General features: G+C 43.7%; 1 protein-coding gene across 1 annotated transcript; it reads left to right on the forward strand.

Moving 5' to 3' along the window:
- The first annotated feature begins 11,313 nt into the window (after positions 1-11,313).
- On the forward strand, positions 11,314-15,929 carry dact2 (dishevelled-binding antagonist of beta-catenin 2). The gene is made up of 4 exons (XM_069145123.1): positions 11,314-11,705; positions 12,984-13,116; positions 13,247-13,537; positions 13,695-15,929. The coding sequence occupies exons 1-4, from the start codon at positions 11,400-11,402 to the stop codon at positions 15,575-15,577; spliced, it is 2,613 nt and encodes an 870-aa protein (XP_069001224.1). The 5' UTR covers positions 11,314-11,399; the 3' UTR covers positions 15,578-15,929.
- Positions 15,930-19,895: the final 3,966 nt, after the last annotated feature.

Below are 19,895 nucleotides of genomic sequence, written 5' to 3' on the forward strand. Positions count from 1 at the left end.
TTTTTATATGTGATTTAGTTATGTGTGGCTCCCCATGCCGCTTCCAATCCTTATATTTGTCTTTGCATATCATTAATACTTTTTTTCATTTAACTCTTATAGAGACCAGCCCACTGGAGTCTCTTCATCCTGCAGGCTACACAAACCCCTATTTCCTTTTGCAACGCCCGTATTGCATGCTCTCGATTGTTGTCGTGAATGTAAACTCATTTAATGTGATGTAACCATGCAGTGCTACATGGCACAGTGTGTGTGGCATGTTGGTTACTTGGACCAGTGAAACAAACCATATCTCAACAACTTAGTAAAAACACATAACTAGAGTTTAAATTGTGGAGCAAATAATTTGAGTTTTGTGACATTGACATTTGTTAGCATGAAATCTCACACAGCTGCAGTTTGTGCTCATTTTAACTTACACAAAAGAAGACAAGTTACAACAAGATAAAGACTTTCCAATGTTTCTGTTTTGGCATTACCCTAATACTCTAATAATTTGACCTACATTTCACCCACTAAATATTCACCACCCTTTTGTGCATTTTCGTGTACCCTGGCACTCCGGCACTTTCCACTTTTTGTCATCACAGTGATGACACTATCTCTGAGTCATCCTGCAGTCCAGAACTGTGAGAGTAATCTGTCTTTACCTTTGCCATCATCTCCTCGTGTTGATCAGGGGGGCAATGAGTTGTTGCACTATGGCCCACAGCGGTGAGTTTACATAGCTCAGATACCCCGGGGAGATACCCGGGCCTTTCACTGTGCACATCTCCGTCACACAGAGAGCTGATAGGAACTAATCAGTAAATGGTGGTTTTAACTGACGGAGGGATCTGACGCAAGCTGGACCTCACAGGATCTCCACCATGTTGTCTGAACGTGAGACAGATTCTATCACAACAAAACCCGCTTTCTTCCACTGTGCAACAGCTGCCTTTAAAGGTTCAATATGGAGGATTTAAGTTGGTTCCAAAATGCCTCCATAGACTCCAATTCAACTTCTCTCGTGAAATACAAAGTCATGATGATATCATTCAATAAAGTCACTCCTTCTTATTAGTTTTCTGGCAGTCTGAAAATAATCCAATCATTAATTAGATATTAGGCCTTAAAATGTTGTATGTCAGGAGGGCGGGTTTGTTTGATTGACAGGCCTGTGATTTAGGCCCAGGTTTCCACTATAGATGGGTGGGTGTAGTTTTCTTGGGTTCCCAATCAGATCCACTTCTGGCTCCTTCTCAGCTCGTCCAAATATGTTCACTTTTGGCTCCAAAATAACAAGATGGCGATGGCTGAAATGCTGCACTTGAGGCTTCAGAGCAGCAGTTCACAAACCAATGGATAATGTCACAGACGAATGCAGCCCAATCAGTTGTGATGAAGCTCTGACTTCCCAGGTAAAGCGAATACGTTACTTCTTCTATGTTGTACTCAGGGAAAATGGACGCAACAGCGACTTACAATCGCTTCTGTTGAGATGCAGTGTGGGATTTAGTGACTGTATGCAAGAATTGATGCTGTTTCTGGGTCTGAAAAGGGGAAGCCAAAGTGCTTTAATGCGTAATACCACTGAGGGCGGCAAGTAGCTGGCTCCGAAAAAATCATCTGGCTCCAATGAACTCAACAAATTTATTTTCAGCAGATCACTAATCAATACATGTCGTGTTTGTATGCGAAAACTTGGTGTTTACTTGAACAGTGAATTCCTGTGTGTAACACGGTTTATCATTTTACCTTTTGGTGTTTGTACAGATTAAACATGTGAGATATAAAGCACCCTAACCCTTTATAAATGGTTGAGGTTAGAAAGTTTAGAACGTTGCCTTGATCACCAAGAACAACCCTTTACTTTTATATTCAAAAGGAATACTTAGAAATTTAGGAAATTATTCACTTTCTGAAGATTAACTAGTGAGCTTTAGAGGTACTGGTATATGGATTTTATAACTTTTTGACAGTCAAACCAGCTGTTTCCCTGTTCACAATTTTTAAGCCAAACAAAGCTAACCAGCGTCTGGCTATTACCAGACCAAGATGAAAATAGTATCATTTGAGCTCCCAGCATCTCAAATGAAGTAATCATGTGTCAAACTGTTCCTTTGATGATGTATTGAGATGAAATGATTGATATGCATGTGCTGTTTTGCTCATTTACAAGAAAACCTGTTTTACAGATTTGTTCATTAAATCACTTCTTTAATGACTTTGAGCTAACAGTTTCTTAAATCAGGACCATTTATAGTCTGTAAACATCTTTATGTGCGAAACAAAATGCAGGTGAAGCATCACAAATTAACAGAGTCAACATGTGGCTGTTGTGGGACGCTGTCGCCGACAGCACACAGGGGTTTCCATGCGGCACAGAGAGGTGACGGAGTTTCTGTGGTTGGCTCGCCACACAGACCCGCTCTGTCCCGACCTGCAGAGCGTCGGGCTCCCTGCGTCAGACCTGGCCTTGGAGAGAAGGGCTATATTATGGGGCCTTGGCCCCTGCTTCTCCCCTGTAGTTCACAACTTTTTCACCACAAGAAAATGTCAGGGATGGAGTTTTTTCTTTCACCCCAAAACTTTCCCCGTCTAATCATGTGTTTCAGCTTTTGGCTCAAGCAGCTGGGAAACTAAGCACCCGCTCGCGTCCAGAAACACGTCTGTGCTATCAGCCACTCCATCAAAATCTATTTACCATCCAAACACAGCGATAAATTAATTCAGAGCTGGAGCACTGATTTAAATAGTCGTTTGGCTGGACCTGTTTAAATACTTGCCCTGATATGTGATACCGGTAGTATTTACATAAATGCTTTGTGGGACTGGTCAGGAGAAACACATGACCAATAAAGGCAGTATGGACTTTTACCACTGCTGCACATGACATCTCCAGCATCTCTTCTGTCTCTCTTCCTGCCACACTGGAATGGCCTTGATTTCTTTTTTTGTCTGAAACTTCCATAAACATATTGTGAGCTGAAGCTTCAGAGCAGAGAGGACGAGCAGGGATCAAGGTTTTAAGCCGACCAACAGATAAAACATTCCCACAGCCTCCACCAACCACTCTTTATAAATGGCTCCATGTGCTCCAAAGCTTGACCTCCGACCTCCTTCTATATAAGGTGTCAAGTCCTGGTCAAAGGAGGATATCATTCAGCATAAAAAGGACTTTAACCGTCTGCTAGTACAGTTCAGAGCCCTCATTCTTCAGATATGTGAGCAGTAATGCAGAGGAATTTGCAAACATTTGCTGCACATTATCTTGTTACAAACACTCCTAATCCTCACTCTTTTCTCTGATAGGAGGGAAAGATAATTGCTCCTCCTCGGGGAGCAGTTCATAGCTATTGTTTCTCTTATTTGGCCGAGCACTCTTTGCCAGATCCATCATACCTTAAATGACAGACAAACTTGTTGATTTGATGTTTGCACTTTGATAAAAAAAAATACAATAAAATGAAAGTCTTGGGAAACAAAACGCTCCAGTCTTCCCCGTGCAGGCCTCCCGTAAATGTCTGCTCATAATTTTAATGACATGCTACTTGTGGCGAAACACCTCAAAAACAAAACCAAAATTTTTCAGTGGACGTTTGCTCCACGATGGCTCTGGGAAAGCAGCGCTGATCCTTTGTTTGTGCAAAATCAAACTTTAATCTAGCGCTTTTGATAGATGTTGCCTTTTATTTCAAATGTTTATGGAAATAGCGAACAACAGTCTTGTGTGGTCCTGTGTCTAATGAAACACACTCACGTACGCCTCTTGTATAGCCATCAGATCACTGGCCTGCACACAATGTTCACTACAGAGTGTGGTTTCTAAAGGGGCGAGCACATGGCGAGCATGGGGCAGGAGCAGCGGGTTCTCCACCTCTTCGGGGATCATCAGATGTGTGATTGAGTGCGCAAGGCGGGTCCCAATCTCAACAGGCCAGCTGTGTTGGTGCTGTCAGCCTCATCGGCCTCTGGTCCATCTCCTCCGGGCCGCATGGGCTCCCACGGAGGGCTCCGGGAGGATTAGCACACCAGAGGAGGGAACGAGGGGTTGGGGAGCAAGTGTTCAGGGGTCAGCCAGGGGTTTTACATTTGATCTCCTCAATTAATGTCCCCTGATCATGATTGAACCTGCTTGAGCCTCAGTTCGTCAAGCCATCAAGTGTAATTTACTCACATCCCGGCTCACACTGGGGTTCCTGCTTGTCCAAGGAGGCACGAGATCACCTGAGTCTGGTGTTTTCCTGTTGAGTATGACCGAGGAGAGAGCAGCGGGGTGTTTTGGTTAGAGCTGAGGGGTTGGGAGTTGGGGGTGGTGGTCACAAACCAGACAGCACATTGAATTGTCATTATGCTCGGCAGCGACGCTCTCACGTCTTGGAAGGAGACAGCTTAAGCAAGAACTCACCTTTTTAACATGAAATAGACATGCCGGTCCACTAGAGCAATGAGGTTCGAATCCAGGAGGTGACGACGTATTTGTTGAGTTGATTTGTGCTTATTTAGTGACCCCAACCAGGTGTTTTAGCTACAAGTTTCACTTTCCTGTAAATCACATGGCTCTACGCATGCAGTAGATGTCATTTTCATCCACTACAGGAAAACACGTAACTGTCACACCTAGACAGGCCAAAGCGTGGCTATTTCACATTTTTCTGTTGTGGACCAGCTTGTCTATTTCACGTTTTGTCGTGATACCCGGTTGGGTTGTGTGCATTTGATGAATTTCCTGCTTCTGTGTGGATAGACGTATTGTAATGCCACCCCGAGGGCACGAGGGATTCTGTCGCACTCCACACAGGTGGAAAAGCTTCACGTGATCCTGCAAATAAAGAGGCCTCTTAAAACTGCACACCTGCATGAAGACACAGAGGCCGCAGCGTTTCAGAAGCTGTATAACCTGTGGTTATATTCTTAGGAACCCAACCACAGATCTCAGCACTTACTCATCTCATGAGGACTTGATGCCAGAATCAGATGCTGATCAGACATGAGGGAGGTTTAGACAAGGCAGGTTTGGTTCGCCCTGAGTTTGTGTTGCAACCTCATTGTGATTGCTTAGCGAGTGTCTAAAGCCACGTCTGCTGTTGTTCCTGTGTACAAGAAGAAACTTGCTTCGTCAAAATAGCTGCCCCTCTAAAGAGGAGAAGAGATTTAGTTGTTGCAAGCTTCTTCTTTTTTGTCTCTGCCACCATCTTGATAAACATACATAAACAGTGCACAAAGGACACAACAACTGGCATTGTGTTGCAGGTCTCTGTGACAACAGAGCTTCCCTTCACTGCATGGTGATCACAGAAGGTGGGTTGGACAACAGACCTCCTCTCTACATGAGCATCTGCTTGTGCGTTACAGAGAGTGGGTGGACAAGGGACTGTTTATTTTGAATTCCTGCCTTCGCACTTTTGCCTTTACACGATTCAGTTCAGCTCTTGAAATGTTGTTGAGGCTGACTAATAGCATATAATTTTGGTTTTCATTTGGCTTTTATTCCGTCATAATTGACACTATCTTGATTCCGCATGTTGCTCATACATTTAACTCAGAATCACAAATGTATGTAATGATGGTGTTACAGGAAAGTCAGGGGATAACCAACATCCTCCTCTGGGCACTATGAATATCTGCACCAAAGTTAATGTAATCCATCAAATTGTTGTTGAGTCTGAAAAAACAGTGGTGGACAGACCAACAGACCTATAATGCCAAAGCCACACCACTAAAGCACGGCTAATAAGAGAAGCGTAAGACATTACTCTGAGTTGCTCCATTGAACCATATTTGTGTTACTCAAAAATGTACTGATTCAACCACTGAAAAATGTCAGTGTCTGTCAGTATGTCCCACTTCGCTGCACATACTGAGACTGTTGCTAAACTCTGTCCAAGTTCCACCTTCAGAGCTGCTGTAATAATAATTAAATAAAAGAACTGCCTGATCTGTTTTGTTATTTGGGCAGAAAAAGAGCAGAGCTGACTGCTGGAAAACCACAAGGGCCTGTGATACTGTGGCCAGTCCAAAACTATTTCATCATTCAAATCTGATTAGCACTGGAGCAACAGTTTCCCTTTTATTAACAGATGTGGAAATCAGTTTATTCCCTTCTCTGCAGAGTCTGTGAAGTAGCGTGGGTACGATGTCCAAATCTTACACTGCTCAGACGCCTGTCTCCCTGCCTATGAAAAGTTACGGGCCATTTGAGACGCGCCATGATAAGTCTCTTTTGTATGGACTTTGACGTTTTTACATCCACTGCCTGAAATGTAGCCGTCCCCAGGTAAATGATGTCTTTCAGACGTATGTCTAGTTAACTCTGTTTTTCTCCTTCTGAGCCCAAACAGACATGTGTACTGTACACACATAACTTATCTCAACCTTCTATAAAGTACGAGGGGGTGAAGCAGGTGTAAACATATAAATATGATAAAAACCTCACATCACATTCATGCCGATTGTGCGTGGCACACTGTGCCCCTTGACAAATCTTGTTGAGGTTATTTAGGGGAAAAAAATACATTTTCCAAACAGCTCTCCCAGCTTGTCACACAAGAGGTATGGACCATCGACTGGAACTTGGCTGAAAGGAGCACACTGCATTCATGGCTAAAGCAATACTAAATCAGTTAATTTAGACTGATGTCTTTATGATTTGCAGGAGTACAGCATGGAAGCCAGTCTCCCCCACTTGCTGAATAAACAAAAATTTGTTCGGCTCAAATAAAATTTGATGAGGAGATAATTTTGCGAGCATGCGGCATAAAGGTCCCTCTCATGTGCAGGGTTGCTGCTCTCCGAGGGCAAATCCAATGAGTTAGTTCAACACACGGTGGACAAGATGATGGAGACAGATATGGCTGATCGGGGCCAGCGCTGGGGACATGGTGTTCACAAAACAGTCTACCATCAAACATGTTTTTTGTATCTTTCAAATTTACCCACTGGGTCTTTTTAAAAATCTAGTTAAACTGCATATAATCTCATAATTTGATTCGTATACTCACAGGAACTCATTTTATGACTACTTAAATGAATATCTGCCTTTATAATTCAATCAAATTTTTTCATTGCATCAAGTAAAGCGACCTGAAAGAGAACTCTAACAACATTAGACAAGTCATTCAGCATTTTTTATCATGACCGACGCACAGAAACAAGCCTCTAATCTGGCATTTCATCAGGAGATAAATCCTGTTGCTGCTCCACTGACAATGAATTGGAAACTGATATGGTGGCTTGTGCACCGACTGTCTGGAGAAGGTTTGACAGTAACTGAATGCACAACCGGTTATGAAGCAGAACATAACTATATATCAAATGCCTTGTAAAACCATGGGAAGTGTTATACGTGAGGTCGATATCAGTGAGCAGTGATGGGTTGTGTTTCTTGGATGCAGCTTTGACTGAGGTTTTTCATAAAAGAAAATTGGAATAACAAATCTCAGTTCAGCTTTTTGTTTCTGAACTTTAAGACCCAGGAATTCCCGCGCAGCCTGCTGGAATCCCTGACATGTCTCACGGGTGAGATCGAGTTGGATCTATTTAGATTCAATTAAGGCATTAAAAATAAGTCTCAAAACATCCAAAACCACAGACTGCAAGCTTTTCTCTCAAAAGGAAATATCTCTGCCGGAAGTAGCAGATAAAGAACAGATACATTTCAGTGCCTGTAAACCTCACTTGGAAATAAAATCTAATTCCCTCAGTAACTCATGACTGAAGGAAGACAAGTGGTTAGTGGCTGCATCAAAAAGTAGGTTTGTGTGAGAAGTTTAGAGGTTCTCTGTGCATCATTCATTCAGTGAAATGACTAACACTAATGCAGTAAGCAGAGGTGGCAGAGCGAGAGAGGCTCTGTTGTGAGACACAAGAGGCCACTTTGATCTCTGAAGTTCCCTTTATTCTTCGCCTTTGTTACCTGGAAATGGGATTTTCAATTAGTGATCCTGCACGGGAATCCCCAGACAAGATCAGTACAGAAATGATGTGAAAATACACAAGCCACCGGAAAAATCTGCGACACCCTTCACAGGAATGTTGCTTCTTTTTAAGCAAGCATCTGAGTGTCTCATGTATGATATCAGATTTTACTCCTTTGAAGTCCAAAGCTCAAAATGCCTACACGTCAAAGGCGTTTTTTGTTTTTTTTTCATGTGCACAGAGCTGACAACAGATTCACTCCCCTGCTCTACCTCTCACACTCACTCAGTCCCACATATGACAACACCCCGTGTTTACCCCTCTGACTTCCCATCCCACACATCCTGTTTGTGGCAGCATCTTCCATTGTTCCCGTCTGTATCTACCTGAGCAGGTATACAAACACACTTTCCTGAGGCTGTTTTCGAGATGTATCACGGAGGGATCCCTGCCCATGTGCTTTTGTTTGGTTATCAACATTTGTCTGGTTTATCATTTCTTTGGTGGATGGAAAAAAAGGGGGGAGGATGGAACATAATCTGCTGATAAATGCAGGACACAAAGAAGAAACTGCACAAAGAGAAAGAGAAAACAAATATTTTTGGGTTTTATCCTGACAAAGTGGAAGGTAAAAAGGATTTTTGTTGTTTTTCAGAAGTCAGCTCAAGCAGACACTTGATTCCCTAAAATGAGTTCACGTTTTCCAGCAGCACCCCAGCTGATGTCACCCTGAAGGAAGTGCTTTGAAGGGGATGTGGGCAGAGGGACATCCAGGCATCACAATGCAGTGTTGTATGTCAGCACCCTCGCAAGGACATGACGCTATCCCTGTGAGGAATGGGCTTCACAATGCGCTGTATATTGGCTATAATGTGAGCATCTTGATGAGGGGCCTACCGGAGTGCACCATCAAAGTGATGCGGATGTGTTTGTGCAATCAGGGATACGTAAACAAATGATTTAGCTCTGTATCTCAAAATAAATCTTTATGATCAGCTGCATAGTAAAAGAGTTAAATGGATCTATTTTGCAGAATCACACATTTAGCTGAGACTATCAACTATACAGATGATTCACAAAATGTAAAACAAATCTCACAAGACTGAGAAGAAGTGTAACACTGCCCCCTAGTGGCGAATGGTTAATCATTTTAAATCAATTCTGTCATTGCAAATTCAGTGCTGAAAAGCCGTCCAGCACGTCATCCTCATATTAGTTACCAGGAAGATGATCACTCTCAGATTTACTTTAATCATCTTATCTCTGATCAGACTCTGTGTGTGATTGCATGTGTGAGAGATGCTCACACAGGTGTACATCTCTCCTGGTATTTGGACATTTCCTTTGAAATCTACAGCTTGAAGATAGCAGCAGATATGAGCATGAAAGGATCTCTCCACCTGTGGCACAGTGTGAACAGCAGCACTGTAATGTTGCCCTCCCAAGGTGATGAGGGCTCAGGCGTTCGCTCATTTATTTGTTATGAGATTATTTACAATGACAGCAAGTGTACGATCCGTCTCAGTTAGTTGAACAGCAGCTCAGGTGGAAAGGACACAAATACTTGTCCTGTGAGTCATGATGCTGAAGGGCTGCTAACATTTAGATTTAAACCAAGATAATCATGATTATAACGGGCACGTATTTAATGGCTGAATGAGAAAGTAAAGACCTCGAACAAATTAGTTTCACTGATTATAGTTTACTATAATACTCAGGCTTGTTTTTTGTGTTTGATCTTTTGTCTCAACTTGTGCTTTGGTAGTTTCAGGCCCTGCACACTAATAAATAACTTAATTGATTTTAAAGTAAGGGTACAACTTTTATTTTTTTTACTTTGAACACAGGTAACAACTACTTTCCAAAAATAAATCACAGTCTTTTCATTCAGGCCCTTATCTGGACTTAGTCTTTGTAGAAAAGTCTCACGTGCAGTCGTGTTGTCTTGTGTTTTCTGTTGTGTGGACTTGTTTCTGTTTTTCAGTCCATTCGGTTGGGTTTAGTGAGAGCACTTTCAAAAAGTTTATAGTTTCTAATCGACCATTAAAAGGAAGCATTCGTTGTGTCTTTAACACTATGAACTGGCCTAAGGTCAATTTGATTTCCTGTCATTCCATCTGCTGAAGAGCCATTATGCTGACACTTTTAACCTAATTTTCAAGTGTGTCAGTTCATTAAGAAATGGCTATTGATATATATTTTTGTTGCTGTATAAAATACTGGGACATTGTGCCTTCACCCCAACCGGTCGAGGCAGATGGCTGCCTACGTCTGAGTCTGTCGAAGGTTTGTTAAAAGTGAGTTTTCCTACTCTGCTGTCACTCGCTGTAATTGTTGAATTGTTGGGTCATAATGTTCTACGTTCTCGACCTTAAAGTGTCCTGAGACTTACGTTGTGATTTGACATTAATATAAATAAAATCACATCACAGGCAAAATACATGTTTCACAAGTGCACAATCACATGTACGTATATGTGGTCACATGAGATTTTGTACGTGAAATTCATGTAACTTTTAAGGGTGTTGTTTTAATACTCCAATAAAACTACTGTTAACTTCTGTTCTATTATATCATTTCAAAAGATTATAAGTAACTGTGTTTAAGTATCTATTTGGGTCTCTAGATTTTAGGGCAAGTCTATTTTTTCATCTGATGTAGACAGTCCTACATGTTGCTCAAACAAACTGTACTATTATTTACAGCCACAAGGAGGAGCTATTTATCTATCATTGGTCCACAGTAACAGGACAGTATAGTTTGTGTGTTTTCACTTGTAAATCTCCATTTCCAAATTGGAAAACTGGTACTTAACGTAGTTATAACTTTGGTGCTTAAGTCAAACAGAAAATGAGTGACTCATATGCAAGAGATAATACCAATATATATGTTTTAAATCTGAATTGTACTCAGAACTGTAGCCACATTATCCAGTCCTTGTGCATAGTGTCTGGACTGTCCACATCAAATCTGACAACATTTATATTTATGAGGTGGTTAAATGCTTTTATTTTATTTGGGAGGAGGCTGTCTCGTGGTGATGAGGAGACATGAGGAGACATGAGAAGACATGCCCAGTTTAATACATTTACTTTACCTGGAATCACTTACAGACGTTCCCAACGTTGATCCGAACACCCTGCTCCTGGAGAGAATAATACCAACAAAAGAACGAGGGGAAATAGCATAATAATATGCTTATCATGCCATTAGGTATTATGCAGATGAACATAGCGCATGCCTGGGCAGCTTCAGTCAGAGGGCTTGAATGGGGAGGATTAGTACCAGATGTTTATTGGGACTCCGTCGCCAGCCAATAGGGAGGCGGGCCATTTGCTCTGTGGGCGGAGCTTGGTCTCTACTCTCCACTCAAAATGTATTCTAACAGGTAGTTTAAAAAGCAGAGAGGTCAACAACAGCCGCAGCAAGACAGTCGAAGGACCGAGGAGGACATTTCTCTCGTTTTGTTTCCTGGATATTCCCGGACGGCGCTTCGCAGCATGCTGAGCAGGAAGGGCTCCTGTGCGGGGATGATGAGCGCTGCGGCCGGAGCAGTGGACCGCAGCAGGGTCGGGGAGAGGCTGCAGGCTGCTCTGGCCGGGCTGCAGGAGCTGCATCTGCTCAAGGACAGACAGAGCGACATGGTGAGCTGGGCGCTGAGGGCGGACCGAGAGGAGCCAGTCACCTCGATGCACGCGGAGCAAGGGTCCGAGGGGCCGAGGATGATGGGGGCCGAGGAGCCGAGGATGATGGGGGCCGAGGAGCAGCGGCTGGAAGCGACGCTGACAGCACTGAAGCAACAGCTGGTAGGAAGAAATTTAAATCAAGAAAAATAATTGATTAACATCTTTCTCGTGACATTATGCGTATGCAGTTTGTAATAATATTTGTGCGTTTGTTGTAGTTCTCATTTAATATGATGGCGCAACACTGGATTCACCTTTTTTTTTTTCTTTTTTTTCTTAATAAACAGCTTGTTTGTCCTTGTGGGGAAACAAATGTCTGTTTGCTATTAGCTGATGCTCATGTGTATTCCGTCTTCAATTATTACCAGACGCACTTTTATGCTCTCAGCTGGGGGTAGGAAGTCGGATAGGTGTCATAAATCAAGGTTCACTGCGGGACCCACGGGGCTTTTAAGTTGTTGTGTGCGCTCGCGCTCCGTGCATGTGGACTGCAGGGGGCCAAACCTAAATCATTAACCACTAATGCCAGGAAATAGAGGGGGGGAAAAGAAGAGGAGATGTGAATTTAGCTGTGAATGAGAATCAGTGAGAGTCTCACTCCTGAGAGGCCCCCGGCTCTCTGGAGTTTTCCATTACAAGCTTTTTCCGCGCAGACTACTGTTAGATTCATTCAGAGGAAGTGCAGGGATTCAGGTGCTCTGCTTGATATCTCGTCGAAGTTGGCAAATTCATCAAAGGGTACACAGTAAAAGTACTCAGACAGCATCAGATTTAAATTCAGTTTTACATCAGTGTCAAATAGTGCCACTGCAGATTAAACACAGAAGTTTGGTTTTTTTTGCTATTGTTTGAAATAGAAACCAGCTAATCCAACATGATCTTACAAGAAACTGAAACATTAATTAAATGGTGCATCTTGGAGGAAACAACCCCCAGGTTTAATTTTAGGAACCACTGTGACAGTAAACACCCTGCTTGTGCTGTAAAGCCAGCAGTCTCTCATCCCAACCCCCCCAAAGCTTTCTTCCTGTAGTCGTTTACACAATGGCCAGGCCTTCGCTGTGGGGGAGAAATGAGTTACCCACCACTGCTTCTTCCGTGCTCCCCCATGTCCTGCTGGGGTTAATCATCAGCCACAGCTGAGTCGCTTTTGTTTTTCTGATGGCTGTACATTAGAGCTTCTTTTATCTAAATAACAGACCTGTCTCGATGAAATTAGCATTTCTTTCACGTATCTTCACACCGGCTCAGAGAATTTCTTTGTGCACATGTGTGTGCTTGGAGAGCTTTACTGCATAACTTTAAACTCTTTCACTCCCTCCTTTCTTAGAAAATCTGATAAAACTTGCCCTGTGGTGTCTTTTGTTCTGCTCTTTATTTTTGTTGTCTGTTTTACAGTCTCGTCTTCGGAAACAGGATGTAGGCTTGAAGACTCACTTGCAGCAGCTGGACCAACAGATCAGTGAGCTAAAGCTGGATGTGAGCAAAGCCTCCACAGAGCAGCTGGAGAGTGACAGCAGACCAAGTTCGGGTAGGCACACACTTACACACAAAAAGCCCTGTGGTTGTTTACTTTATAGCAGGTGCTAAAGCGTACAATCCACCCAACCTCCCTCACACGCTGTTAAATACTCATGTGTACTCGTTGCTGCTCCCTCCAGGTTTCTATGAGCTCAGCGACGGTGGCACCTGCTCGCGTTCCAACTCCTGCACCTCCGTGTACAGCGAGTGTCTGTCATCCTCTCAGACGAGCCTTCTCCTCAGTCCCATGAGCCCTCCTAATTGTCACATCAGCCCTCAACCTCAAGGTGATATATGCCGCCGGCGCTCTGCTGATGAGAGCAGCAGCCAGCCCCACCCTCCGCGGGCCACCGGCCTCCATCTGGGCAGCAGCAGGATCCGTGCAAGCTCTACAGGCACCGAGCAGGCACGGCCCAGACCTGTGTCGACAGGTAATCACACCTCTCTATCTCTTATTTCAGAAAGTCTCATGGCAGCCACCAATTGTTGTTACCAAGCAACTCAACGTGTATTTTGCTCCCTAATAACATGTAATTTTTCAGTGGATGAGTGATTTGAAAAGTTAATGACCGCGTTTGTGTTTAATAGGTGATCTTGATAGAATGATGGCTCAAGGACTCGGCTACTACAAATCTGTGGATGCAAAGAAACCCCCCATGTGCCCAAACCTGAAGACCTCCGCAGTGGATCCAAAGTTCCAGCGCAATCTGGAGTCCCGCAGTGGGACTGAGGTGTACCACTACCCCAGCCCCCTGCATGCTGTAGCTCTCCAGAGCCCCATCTTTTTCCATGGGGGAAAAACAGGCACATCTGGACTTCTGGAGGGCCAAAGACCCCTGGTAAACAGCTATGACTCCATCCAGAGGACACAAATGGGATATGAGACCAAGACCATCGGTTACATTGACAAGGTCCTGCAGCGCAGCTTGAGGAGAATCCAGGATGAACCTGGCACAGAGACTCTGGAGGCACACAGCGACTATTACAGGAAGCCCGCTGAAGTCGTAACTGGGCTTTCTGAAATGTGTCAAAAAGAGATGTCTGTGCTGCAGCTGGTTCCAGCCAAGACAACAAACATCATCCCACTAGATAGCAACAAGAGGGGGCTCTGCATGACATACTCCAGCCAAGAGCCAGCTGATAACCACAAACAGGCAGTGAGAGCCCCGGAGGTTTCATACCGGTACTCCTATCCTGCTGCTATGAAGGAGTACAGCTCCGATGAGGTCACCTATGCCTCCCTGAAGAAGAGCGATAAACACCAAGGAGAATATACAAGTGTAGTGAGGAGCCACTCTGAGAAAAGATGTGGAGATAATCCGGAGTCAAGGCCACAAGAGAGGAAAGGTCACAGGCATAGACCGGTAATGGCCCACAGCTCCAGCACAGAGGAAAGTCAAGGCTTCGAGCTTCACAGCAGTCATTCCGCTTCACCTGAGTTTGTACATGCCAAATTTGTCCCTGCCGGATCTCAGAGGGTCAAGGTCAGGCAGGCAGACCGCAAAACCAAAGCTGTTAAACTGAAGAGAAGAAGCGGCGAGAAGCCTCGAGCGGTGAGGCAACAGCACGGGTACTCCTCCGGTGAGAGGATCAGAGAGACCTGCGTCGGAGCGAAGGGGGAGCAGAGAAGATCAGGAAAAGGAAAAGTGGCCCAGAAAGTTAGCACCTTCCATACAGAGGAGCACAGACAGGGTTCAGGCTCAGACTCTAGCCTGTATGGACCCATGTGCACCCACAAGGTCCACTCGAAGCCACACGTCATTTCTTTAGTTGCAAAGTCCAGCAAAAGCCGAAGACCGCAGTGCCTGAAGTACGAGCAGCCTGTAGACCAGAGGAAGAGGAGGCAGACGACTTCTAAGTGGACGTCCGATGTGGACATGTTCCAGGCCTCGTGTGCTCAGCATCAGAGGTCCAAAGAGCCCTATGCTCAGGCACCAGGGAGCATGCAGATGGTCCGCAGTATGAGTGCCAGGTCGGGCCAGTGGATGGGACCGGCACGCTCTTTCCAATCCTCCATGTCCTCTCATTCCTTCCTCCACAGTCTTAACGCCAGATACCCTCCTGCACCCTTTCATGTGTCCAGTCAATACCCGCCCAGGTGTGAGTCGGAGTACTCAGCTGAGTGCGCCTCACTGTTTCACTCCACCATTGCAGAGAGCAGCGAGGGGGAGATGAGTGACAACACCACCAACCGCTTCGGAGATAGTGAGTCCAGCCAGAGCTTCCAGTCCCTCTCCGACTCCGACAGCAGCCTGTCGCTGGACGAGGCGGACCAGGTGGACTGCCACAATTTGGAGAGAGGTCTGGTGTGGGCTGAGGCTGCGATGGGGCCCACCGCCGCCGGACGGCCCCTCAAGGAGCTCCCACCCCGCCCCGAGCCATCAGCCTGCCGCATCAAAGCTTCCCGAGCCCTGAAGAAAAAGATTAGACGGTTCCAGCCTGCCTCGCTGAAGGTCATGACCCTGGTGTAGAAACTTTTCCCCAAGCAGGATGAAAAATAAAAAGAAAGACATGGGAAATACTTTTCAAAGTTGTTTAGAAAGATATAATATGGACACTCCTAATCGAGCTGGACTGCATTTGTGCACTGATTATTTTGTTTAAAAAGAATGTTGAACTTTTATGATGGTTGAACCTGAAACTGCATTGTATAAAAGCATGTAAAACACAATTATTACACTTCATTTTTAAATAGTTATATTGCTGTAATTAAAGTTTCTCATAGCATGTGGGTGCATTTGACAATTTCATGGACATCTCTGTAATATAAGTGTCTGTAATTGATCAATAAAACCAATCTTTACATTTCTAATGGCAAATAATTGTTCATTTAATATTATGGGTTTTTTTTAATTATTGATTATCATCATCTATGTTCATTTTATTAGAATAAACAGATTATTTAGTGTACTTTGTAGTTTTTATGCATCCTTCTTTTCTCAGACACAACATTACTGAGTGCAGTCCATTAGCTGATTTAGTTTTAGCTGTAGTATAAATAGTATACAACTGTTCTTCATTAGTGAGTAAACACTGCTTGCAGCATGTCATCTTTCTTCTTCTGTTTATCAGGCATGTTGAAAAAATCTGCACTTAATCCCCACAGACGTCCCACTGAGGCCGACCAGTTTAGCATAGATAGCTCTCACAGCTCCTTATCTGGTTTCCTGACTCTGTCCAGCTGTTGGTTTAATAAGTTGCAGCTTCAACAGTCAAACCAGACAATCATGTTTAATTAGAGGGTGAAACTTATCAGCCTCCTTCTTTTAAACACACGTCAACACTTTAAGCAATTTAAGCACTAAAACACACAGTCACGACTCACCGCAGTTTCACAGACACACATGAAGACGACAGCAGAGGAAATTCAGATTTCTGTGGTTTTAAAACAGTTGGCGTTACATGGCAAAGGGCACGCAGGATTTAGAAGGAATGACAGATGATAAGAGGTTCCTCATTTCTGAGCTGTCATGAGAAGCTTAGACAGTGGGCAGCTGCACAGAGTTGCCCAATAATCTCATTTCTAAAATCTGCCTTGGTATCTTTCCATTAAAATTCTTTCAGAGATGGGGTGAGGAAAAGGGCACCCGTGAAGGTAAGCAGTCTGGTGACTGGCTTTCCAAACGTCAGCCGTCTCTACTGTGGTCATACGCAATAATGTTTTCGCCCATCAGAAAGTAACCGTGACCTTAAAGTTCCCAACTAAGAAGCTTATAGGCCTGACAAACATTTTCAGTATTTCATCTAATTTTACTTTGAAGTTGTGTTCCCTGCAGATCCAATCACTATGGAGACCATTATTTTTAAGACTCATGAATCATTTATTCTGTGAGAGTCTCTCTCATTTAACAAGAAGTCTTCACTTTTCTTTCATGAAGGAAAAGGCATCTTTTAAATTCAAGAGATCACCAAAAAGCTTTCAGCAGCATTTTTTTCCCCTTGCTTCTTCAAACATAAGGCAGGTTCAGAGGCCAAAGCCCCCCCTTTCACATCAAAGGTCGCATTTTAAGTTTAGAAAGTAGCAACAATTGAAACAGCTTATTAGGATTTGTACACCCAGCTGACCTCTGTCCTCTGTGTAAAAGCCACGGCGAGTGGTCGCTGGGATTAGTGCTATTGTTTTCCACCCAGCTCAGAGGGAACGTGACATGCACTGGACTTGTCTTTGATGTTGAGTATGGGAGGACCGCGCTGGCTCGGCCTTGCGTGCTTGCTGACCTTTCCAGTTGTAGAGGGAACATCTACTCATAATAGAGAGGTCAGGGGGCCTTGTTGTATGCCTGGTGTCTGTGGGCTTTCTTTTTTGTGTGTGTTTAACACGTCTGTAATTTACTTTCTTTTGATTCATTGTTTGAGTCTATTGTAATAAGACAAGTCCACCTGACTACTGCAGGCCCCCTTCATAATGAAGTGTGAACTTTCAGAATAAATACACTGGATATTTTTTCATTTGAACTGAGACCACAAAACATAATTCATCTTTGGGAATGAAACCTCTGGGGGATTGAATTGAAAGCAGCAGCCTGAGCAGGTGGTATACAGGTGCACACGTGCAAACAGGATTTGATCATGATATTTTATAGGGTTTGAGGTGGAGTGCAGATAAGGGATTACTGCCGCCGCGCTTTATAAAAAGCTCCCTACGGTCATTCTGAAGGACTACAGATGTCGAGTGGGATCTCATTACACAGACCGTGCTCTGACTTTGACATCATGCGAACACATGGCTGGATAATCGCATCTAATCAAGATCATACATTATCTGCTGACACCACACCTGCCAGTAAAAGGTCTGAACTGAGGTCTTCTAACAATTACAACAAGACAGAACCATGATGACTTTTTTACATGAATAAGATCAATGGGTGCACTTGTTCTTAAAATAACTTTTACTTTTTGTCATAGTCTCCACATATATGGTATCTAAGCATTGAATATGCTGAAAGTAACCGGCAAAATAAAAAAAATTACCAGATTAGCTTTCCTCACGAGCACTTTCTAAACCAACATGCTTGTCGATGTCCAGTGGGCTATAAATAGGTGCAACTGTAAAGCCAATCTACTCTCACTAAGACAGGTAAACAGTGAGGTAACGCAGAGAACGCGTGCGGCTCTACAGCTTTGGACAGTGATTTTATTACACCTTAAGTCACTGTGCTTCTTTTTTTCCCCTCTGCTAACACACATCTTAATTCATTAATATCTCCATACCTACTGTAGCCAACAAAAAGCATAATTTCTGTGACACTGTGACATCTGTAAAACAAGACAAAACATTGCAAACACACCTTAGCGAGTGCAGAAAAAGGGAGGCAGAACAACAAAGGGCATGCATCAGAGAGGTACTAATTAAACTTTGACTTGGTTCACGTTGGGTCACAGATGGAGGAGGGGTTCTTTTCTAGTGTGTGCATGAGGTAATCCTAAAACCCAACGTGCAGCAGCCCTTCCCAGTCTATCTCCATACTCAAAACACATAATATCCCATCAAGCTGTCTCATCTCTTCATCACACTGATTTCAGCATGTTTCCTCCAGCATGTAATACTCCTTTTTTTCTTATTTACTCATCATGTAGTTCTCTTATGGTTTCCTGCTGTGTATTTTCAACCACATAGTCTTAAATATTTTTTACATGGGATATTCTTGAGGTCGTCTTGCTTCCCTGATGTGAAAACTGGAGCAAGGGCGCTGGGCTTCAGATATCAGATGTGGATTTACCATGTTGACAAGTGTGAGCTCAGAAACTCATTACCACCCCGATGAGAGGAGCTTTCCACCCCGACCTAAACTGCACACACTGAAGCTCAGGGCAGGGGGGGACGTCTTGCTTCTTTTGGGGTCCTGCAAAGCAAGAGGGATTATCTTTAGTGTAACATGTTAAATATCTGCACCAAATCAGTTTTCCTCTTGAAGACATATTACAGTCAGATTTAGTCATCAGTGCATTTAGCTGCATGTTGTTCGTTTCAAAGTCAGACAGAGTCGTGGTCTCAGATGGAAATTATGACACGGATTAGGTTGAATTTCAGTACTGACACAGTGACACACAAGAACAAGGTCAGACGTTGCTGAATATTTGGCAACGGTGCCAAATATTATGACGCAGCAAGTTCCTGTGTAAGTTCCCTGCTTGAATATCAATGAAATACTTTCTGAGTCCTACTGGTTTACCAAATATCTTATGGACACTGTCGATTCTATAAATTGCAAAGTTAATTGGGTTTACACTGTAGTCTCTTTAGCCTTTAGTTAAACCACTGAGATTCACCCAGCTCCTCTGCAACCCTTCACATTGGGGGGATGGGCTCTGTAGTGTGTGTGGGATGGCTTTTGTCCCTTTGCTTACTGTACATATGAATGGGGCTGGACTGGAATGTCCAACCTCATGAATGTCAATTGTCTGAGGCCTGAGTTAAGGAGCCGGCTTCTCTGGATGTGTTGAAAATGGACAATAGAGATAAAGAGACGGAGAGAGGAGGTGATATAAAGCCAGGGCAATAATAAACAGGAAGAGATGAGGCAACGGGACGCAAGTGTAGAAGATGCAAAGCAGCAGAGACAGAGCATGACGATAAAGAAAGAGGAGAGAAAGAAAAAAAAGGGATATTCGTGATGTTCCACTCCTGTGAGGCTTAGCTGGCCCTTCCTCAACCACCACCTGCTCCTCTTTAAGCACATCCTGTCATTTAATACCTAATCCCTTCATTCACTCCGGTGTGTTTACTAACCATTGTCTCAGCTCACTTCAAGCTGTGGTCAAGAGGTGGTTCAAAAGTTCGCAGTGTAT

The sequence above is a fragment of the Embiotoca jacksoni genome, unplaced genomic scaffold (assembly GCF_022577435.1).
Source record: "Embiotoca jacksoni isolate LCO1_2020_lvr unplaced genomic scaffold, fEmbJac1.0.p SCAF_12, whole genome shotgun sequence".
NCBI classification, from domain to species: Eukaryota; Metazoa; Chordata; class Actinopteri; family Embiotocidae; genus Embiotoca; species Embiotoca jacksoni.

Excerpts from the sequence above, each read along its gene's own strand:
- dact2 (XM_069145123.1), top strand. The coding sequence starts at position 11,400 with ATGCTGAGCAGGAAGGGCTCCTGTGCGGGGATGATGAGCGCTGCGGCC. Across the intron at positions 11,706-12,983 it reads CAGCACTGAAGCAACAGCTG|TCTCGTCTTCGGAAACAGGA; the intron begins GTAGGAAGAAAT and ends TCTGTTTTACAG. Across the intron at positions 13,117-13,246 it reads TGACAGCAGACCAAGTTCGG|GTTTCTATGAGCTCAGCGAC; the intron begins GTAGGCACACAC and ends TGCTCCCTCCAG.